This window comes from Aplysia californica, unplaced genomic scaffold (assembly GCF_000002075.1).
Source record: "Aplysia californica isolate F4 #8 unplaced genomic scaffold, AplCal3.0 scaffold00029, whole genome shotgun sequence".
Lineage (NCBI taxonomy): Eukaryota > Metazoa > Mollusca > Gastropoda > Aplysiida > Aplysiidae > Aplysia > Aplysia californica.
In genome coordinates, this window is record NW_004797299.1 from 1,426,037 (window position 1) to 1,434,380 (window position 8,344).

The 8,344-nt window shown below is 40.0% G+C and overlaps 1 protein-coding gene across 1 annotated transcript; it reads left to right on the top strand.

Annotated features, from left to right (window-relative positions):
• Nucleotides 1–668: 668 nt before the first annotated feature.
• Nucleotides 669–4,143, top strand: LOC106014076. Its single transcript, XM_013091116.2, has 2 exons — nt 669–881; nt 3,682–4,143. The coding sequence occupies exons 1-2, from the start codon at nt 760–762 to the stop codon at nt 3,938–3,940; spliced, it is 381 nt and encodes a 126-aa protein (XP_012946570.2). The 5' UTR covers nt 669–759; the 3' UTR covers nt 3,941–4,143.
• Nucleotides 4,144–8,344: the final 4,201 nt, after the last annotated feature.

Consider the following 8,344-nt stretch of genomic DNA (forward strand, 5'->3'; position numbering starts at 1 on the left):
ATTTTACGCTTCCCGCTGACTTCAATTGCAAATATCTCGACTCATATTTTAGACACAAGTGTATCTTTTTCATCAAAGTCAAGACAACTGACCAGGCTTTAAGATTATATCATTAATTTCATTATAGTCAAACAGTGACGATTGCCTCGCCAAGCCGTGTCGTGATTCATTTTATTTGTCTAGTTGACTGTCAACCCTCAAACATATACTAATCAACAAACACCTGGGTTTGGATATACCTAGTTTTCTCAAAGCGTTGAAAGCACTTAATTATTTCTCAGTGAAGTAAGAAATATGCTGGTTGATAATTCTGTGCAGAGCATAGAGGAAGAAATCTGTTTGGAATATAATTTATTCTCTTTTACAATTCCGTTTCAAGAAACAGCAGAGTATATCATCAACCTTTTACGGCAATGGAACATAAGAGTCAGAGCCGTGCTAAAAACTCATAGCCTTCCATTTAATAACAATCTTTATCGGTCGAAATGAATAATTCACCTTTATGAAATTGAAAATGAACTTCACGTTTTTTTATTGTCCTAATTTTATCCATCAAAGAAAATTGTTAATTCCTTCCAGCCTTCCTCGGCCCAGTGACAAGTATTCAATGTGTTACCGATGTTAAGAGATAATATGTGCACAATCTGTACTTTTTCATTTTGCAAACTTTATATAACAAATGAGTGTTTTATATGATGTGATGGGGGCCAACAGCATTATACACCGATTAAACTCACTTACTTACTGAATCAACAAATAATGAACAAACAAGCCATTTCCTCAGTCTTGGAGATGGTCAACATGACGTCACAGCTGTCCCCTGGCCCCATGGAGTGCCGAGATGACCACAGGGGAGGCTCAACCTTCACCACTCTGGCCGCGTGAGTTCACACATTTTGGTGGGGGTTCAATCTTTTTTTTTCCCTTTTTTTTCAGTTTCGTCGACGTGCGTTGAAAGAGACGTAATAGAAAAAAATCATATTAATGATTTTAAAAAAATTGTATTTAGATATTACTCTACCCAATACGAGTATAAGCTTTGAGCGCTTTACATCAATCAGATGATCACTAAGCTATTCACATAAGATAAACAATTTATTGCGGAAGTTGTGGTGGTTGATCATGATTTATCCTGAGAAAATGCCAAGTTGTAATAACGAGTTTCAACGAGTGATTACAACTGGCAGTTTCACAAGTAGGATAAATTATGGTCTACCGCCATAACGAGTGTTATAGATTTTTTATACCATACAGATATCAGCTGGCGAAATACATCCGAACCAATAAATTTCAAATGACCAACCAATTCGACATGAGGATCCATTCTAGAGTCTCTCATGAAAACAACATTTTCATGCTTGTCTGAGTCAGAGTGAGGATTGGAAAAAATCTGGATTGTTTTCCCTTACTCTTAGCCTCGCCAATTTTACATGTTTCCCCATCCGTGTGTCTCCCTCCGCGAAATAAACCCCTAATGAAACAATTATAACGTAAATATAAGTAGAAACGTACAATTCAAAAGTTGGAAAAAACTGCATTAATATGGCATGTTGTCGTTAAAATAGAGATGACTTTGACTTTGATTTTAAACTTCGAAACCAAATCAAAACCAAAAGGCAAGTAGTTGTTCGCTCCCGCATTGCATTCCAATGCTCAACGGTGAAAAAAAAGGCTTTTAGCAACGACAGGTGTCACGTTATTTGGAAATTAATGTATTAATTCCAAATATGTAAATAGGTTTTGTTTGTCAGGTCAGGTTTTTAGCAGAATTCACCTAGATTTATTCGATTTCACGTATTCTTGATTTTTTTCAGGGGAGGTAAGAATAACAATATAACAAGGGAAGTAACTTTTTATTATATACAGAAAAGTAATTAATCAAATGTGCTTTACTTGTATAATGTCTAATATCATATTTTTTCACAACATATTGTTTTAAATTTCAATCTTCTTTCATTTCTATAGTTGATTGTTTAATATGGAGTAATAGATTTAATGTAAACGAATATTCAAAAGATAATGCAAGCAAACTATACAGTGGGTTTTTTTTAATTGTTTGATAAATTGACTTCCATTTCTAAATAAGGTAATCATTTGATGATCTTTTATTCTAACGTATTATGTAGATCTACAAAGGGATGTCTGCTATCATTTTGTTGTCGCATTTGCCCACTGTCCACCCACTGTGTTTTTCTGGTGTGCTCCTACAATGTCTGCACGGAAGAAAGCAATTCCCAAACGTCAGTTGTGCTAATTAAATTGAAAGAGGGCGGTTTAGTTTGACCTGATAAGTCACATGTGATGACACATTAGAACAGAGAAAATGATGTTATTAATGAACTGAACGTAACAGCACCACACTCTGACGTAATCTCGTGTCATTATGGTGCCCACCATTTGACTCAATTTGGAACAAAATTAAGGGCAACATAGAAAGGTTTGCACGTACTCTCGACTATAGCAGATAGCAAAACTGGGGAGGCTAGTGTTTGGAACTCTTTTTGGGTGCCCATGGTGAGCGCACTTCGCTCAAAGTTTTTAATGAGAGCAAAGGGCGGCTGCCGCAACATTGCACGGTTTGGGAATATAATGATTCAAGTCTAGATCAATACTTTGCTTACAGAGAGATAGAAGTAGAAGGCGAATATAGTGAGCGGAGCCCGTTTGAAATATCAGCTTAATCTTAAATTTCACATGTGAAATACAAGGATTTATTGTACCGGAAGTTCAATGCTAAAAGAACCCTTTAAGGTATCAAAAAATATTTCACAATAACAAGAAAAACTAGTTCAACCAGTAAAGAAAAACTTCCACAACCATACATTAATTATATACACGTAAGGACAACAGTAAAACCAGAATATATTATTATCAGCACTTACTAACACACAATGGCTAGGAATTAAATAATCTTGAGCTATCGCTTAAACTTGTTAAGATTTGTTATTTCTCTGAGATCCTGGGCAAGGAATTCCAGTTTTTAGGGCCAAAAATATGAGAAATGTTTCTCACCTTAAGTTGAATCTGTCCACAGTGATGTGGTCACTCAAGATCAGAAATAAAACGTTCCTATATTGTGAATATACACTGTTATGGTCCTTGTAATTGTATTGTCTCAAACACATTTTTTGTGTAGGCACTGTTGGCGAAAGAGGGGCGGTTTACAGGAGGAGAAGAAGAGATGCGGATGGGAGACAGATAGACAGACAGACAGACAGACAGACAGACAGACAGACAGACAGACAGACAGACAGACAGACAGACAGACAGACAGACAGACAGACAGACAGACAGATAGATAGGTAGATAGATAGTTAGACAGAGAGAGAGAGAGAGAGAGAGAGAGAGAGATAGAGAGAGAGAGAAGGGGGGGGGGGGGATGTTGGAGAGGGACGATGAAGAAAAAAGACAGAGTAGATCCATGAAAAATAGGCAGAAAAAACCCCCCACAATGTTACATTGTCCAATCCAATTTTTTGAGGACAGAGGGAATCTTTGGTTTACACACACCGTAAACAGTTATTTTCTTTTAAGAATTCTAAGAATTCTTCTGGAGCAAGTTAGGAAAACAAAAAAAACACACAAAACAAACAAACAAACAAACAAACAAAAACCATTCTCCCCAAATTCTTACTCCACAATAAATCCGATTTTCTCAAAGTGTATTCTAAAAATTCCCAGAATATTCTTCTCAATTATTGGCGCGCTGATGATCGCGGGCACCGTAGTTGACGTCGTTTTCGTCCAGTGGCCAGCCTGGGAGGCTGAGAGAGTCAAGTCACGTGGTTCCCCCCACGAGGAAAGCACGCCGTTTGAAGGACACGAACCCAAAAAATTGGGGCGAGACAAGCCGGGACAAGAGGACTGGGTAGGGGGGACGTCTGCTCTCTTGGGGCGATCCATGAACTATGCACCGCCGAGTCCATTTTGGGGTGAGTAAGGGAAAAATGACGATTTCCTTTTTCCTTCCTCTGGTATCCTTAGGATGGCGAGGGGAGGTGCAGGTTTGGGTCATGTGCTAAATGTGTGGCGTCTGTGATAGACATGTCATGTTGTTCTAGGACTTTAAAAACCCCATCCAGCCAGGCCTTTCTTAGTCTTCCTCTTGATTTGAAGCCGGATTCACGGGTGTGGTAAGCTCTTGCTCTAGTTGTTTCTGGGGCATTCTGGTTAGATTTCCAAACCATTAATTGACTCTTTGACGCTCAATAAAATTTATTGCCAGTGGTATTCCGGTGTGAAGGAATATGGTCTCATTCCTTAAGAGGTCTCTTCTACTCGAAGTGACATTGGGGGTTTTGCAGAGACACCTCATTTCGCATGCATTGATTTTTCTTTCTTGTGCTTTGTTTAGGGACCATGTTTGGCACTTCAATGTTAAGGGTGGTAGGAAGAGATGCTATTAATAAGCTTAGATTTCACTTCCGTTGGGATGTTCTTATGTCTGAGCAGGGGTGCTAGCTGGTAGGTCACTGCATTTGCCTTCTTAGTTCTTGTTTCTATATTTTTGTCCATACGCCCATCTTGTGTGAAGATGCTTCCCAAATATAATGATGTTGATGATGAGGAAACATGAAATAAATTGGGATATGGTATAGGTTTAACGCCCCTATCAACACTGTTAGGTTGTTAAAGAGGTGGGATCTCCGAACGGACTGAGTCAAGTGGGAAATTCGTTTAAAGTGAATTTTCCAAGGACACAACATCGGACCGAGCAGTAAACAGATGACATAATGTCTATTCGGCCAACTCACTGCTGAGTCAGCCATTACCTCTAACCGTGAACGGATTATTCTCTAAGGTATAGATAGATAGATAGATAGATAGATAGATAGATAGATAGATAGATAGATAGATAGATAGATAGATAGTAGACGGATAGATAGACAGATAGACAGATAGATAGATAGATAGATAGATAGATAGATAGATAGATAGATAGATAGATAGATAGATAGATAGATAGATAGCTAGAAATACGCTTGTTTTGACTGGCAAAGGTAACAAGATGACATTTCAACCTTTGTATCATAGAAATACACTTGGTTTGACTGGGAACATTTCTAACATGGCCCTTCACCCTTAGTGTCCAAAGGCGAAGTTTTTAATATTACCTTTCACTCTGTGTGTCCCATGGCAAAGTTTCTAAGATGACCTTTCACCCTTTGTGCCCCAGAAATCTTCCTGCAGGTCCTGCGCTCCTTCTCCGTCTACTCCAACGCCCAGAAAATCCTGTCTACCAAAGAGGCCCCTGATGCCATCGGCTGTATTCATGGACTCCGCTTCTTCAGCATGACCTGGGTCATCCTGATTCATCTTTACCTTCCGTTTGGGAGTTATCAAGGTGAAGCGTATTGTAGTCTAGAGTTGAACAAATATGTGTTACGAAACGGTGGAATCAGGCGCTCGTCAGTTTTTAGGCAGTTGGAGTTATTGGCATCTTCTTAAAGCGTGTTCATTTGTCTAGATCTATCTTTCAATGAAAAAATATCAATTTATATTGAATAGAAGTCGAGACAATATCGATTGAATATGGCGGGGTCGCTTGGTTTCAGAGGTAAAGTTAGCGAGGAAATGACGGTCAAAGTTTGGTGAGTCCTTCGACACTGAAAATTTACATTTTTGTGCCTTTAATCAACTTGTTTTCTTTTTTTTAAAGTAAAATTTGTACAAATAATGTGTTTTTGAATGGACATAAAGGTGTTGAGCCAAAAAAAGAAAAATCTATCAAAATTGCCAATTGGGCGGAAAAAACGCGATATCTACGATTTCTTTATTTTAACGAGCGCCTGATTTCACCACGATGCCCCACAAATCATGTCTGTATACTTTTCTTAAACTCTCCTCTCTTTCTGATGTTATGATACACATGTGCGCTACCAAGAGCGAAATGCTCGCACCTAAAGGGTTTTGAAAACAACAGTAACATGATACACATTTAATGTTTTTTCGGCTTTTCCACCTAGCTGGTTAGACTTTACTATGGGCACTCTAGTGAAATATACCTTGGTTTTTTTAAAGTAGGAGTATCGTGTCGGAGCAGACACGAGTAACGGACCGTGATCTATGTTGTCACATTCATATCTAGCTTTTGAAGAAGAAGAAGAAGAAGAAGAAGAAGAAGAAGAAGAAGAAGAAGAAGAAGAGGAGGAGGAAGAAGAAGAAGAAATACATCTGTCTATATATTCATCCACCCGTCTATTCATGTCAACATGCGGATAACTTTAGAACGACAAATGTACGCCATTGGTCGATATTTATAGTAACAACCATCTTGTTTGGCGTCGCTTTACTTCCCAACTCGAAGTCAGGTACCCATTAGAGGTGGGTGGGCGAGAAAAAAAAATCCGTGGCCGCACCGAAGCTCGAACCTGGACTTTCTGCTTTGGAGACAAGCGCACTAACCACTCCGCCACCACGCCACTGTAGGCTACAAACTTTAAAAAGACTGCAATGGTGCTTTGCGGTCGTGCTGCCACCGTGAACGACAACAAAGTGGGAATCCCTCAATGACGTCAAACAAGATGGTTGTTACTATAAATATCGGCCAATGGCGTGCATCTGTCGTTCTAAAGTTATCCGCATGTTTCATGTCATCTATCTACCTATCTACCCATCTACCTATCTATGAGTACCTAACTACCTATCTATCTATCTATCTACCTATCTATCTATCAAAATATCTATATCCATAGCCAATCCCCAAAAACTGTTGGCAGTAGCAGACCGCTGGATTTTCAACCCCATCTTCAACAGCTTCGCTGTAGACACATTTTTCACACTAGGGTGAGTGTAGTTGGTTTGTTTTATTTTGTTTTATTTTGTTTTGTAAGTGTTTTATGGCGCTTGCAACTGCATATGGTCATATGAGAGCGCGGGACACAAAAAAAGACATTTTCAGTATGGTAGGAATTTTGAATTTTGCCCGGGTGGCGGCCAAAGCCTACTCTTGTCGATTTAAGGAACACCAGGGGATCTTTAACGTACACACCTTGCACACTGGACCTCCGAGATTGTTCTCCCTTTTCCGAGAAGTCTAGGTGTTAGATCTTACCTACCATAAGATCAGGTGTGCGGCTGAAAGACAGCTGTAAGAAGGAGACGAGGAGTAGCATTAGAAAGGCCGCAGAAAGATTCAAGAGCCCAGAGGAGGGGCCAAAGAGGAGAGGGGAGGGGGCAGAAGAGACGAAAGCAGACGACAGAACACGATTCGAGAGCAGAAAAGGGGGTGAAAGGAGAAAACTTTAGAGAACGAAATGTTCCATCACTGTCAGGTTTCGAACCCGGGACCTATTGAATGAGAAGCCAACACCGTAACCTCTAGACCACGAGAGCCCCGTGTAGCTGTGTACCAAATGTGAAAAGCACTTATTGGGTATCCTAAGGATATGGGTCAACTCTCTTTTTTACGTTTTTGGAGGGTTTTTTTTTGGGGGGGGGTGTTTGTTTGTTTTTTGTTGGGGGCGTGGTAAGTGTTTTACGACGCTCGCAACTGCATATGGCCATATGAGCGCGCGGGACACATTAAACTTATTCAGGTGGTTGGAAATTTTGCCCGGGTTGCGGCTGAAGCCAACTCTTATCGATTTTAGACCACCAAGGAATCTTTAACTTGCACACGGGCCCTCCGAGATTTTTCGCCCTTGTTCGAGAAGGCTAGATGTAGATCTTTCCTACCAGGAGACCAGGGGTGTGGCTGAAAGACAGCAGTAAGAAGGAGCCAAGGAGTAGCAGTAGAAAGGCTGCAGAAAGAGTCAGGAGCCCAGAGAAGGGGGCAAAGGGGGTGAAGGGGTGGGGGCAAAAAGAGGAGACGAAAGCAGACGATAAAACATTGCTAGAGAGCAGGAAAGGAGGTGAAGAAAGGAGACAATTTTAGAGAAGAACATTTTTCGGTCGCTACCCGGATTTGAACCCGCGATCTTTGAATGAGAGGCCAACACCTTAACCTCTAGGCCACGAGTGCCACCTACTTTTTTGTGTGTGTTTGTTTTGATTTGTTTTGTTGGGTTTATTGTTACGGTTTTTTGTGTTTGATTATTTGTTGTTGCTGTTGTTATTGTGTTTTGTGCCGTAAACCAATGGCCAAGTTCTTTCTGAAGTGACATTTCAAAAGTAATGAGTCAGCATGCTGCACTGTAGATAATATGTAGTAAACTGTGAGCCTTTCTTTTTTGTCTTTTCTCCTTTTTTAAACATTAGAATAAATGTTGTTTGGGTTCTTTTTGCGAAGTAGCTTTTCTTCAAGATATAGCAATTACAACAGTTAGAGCATAACTTCATTGGCATTTTATTCGTCTCTGCGTCAACCTTCCCTCCTCTTCGCCGACGCTGAAGGCGTTAGTTC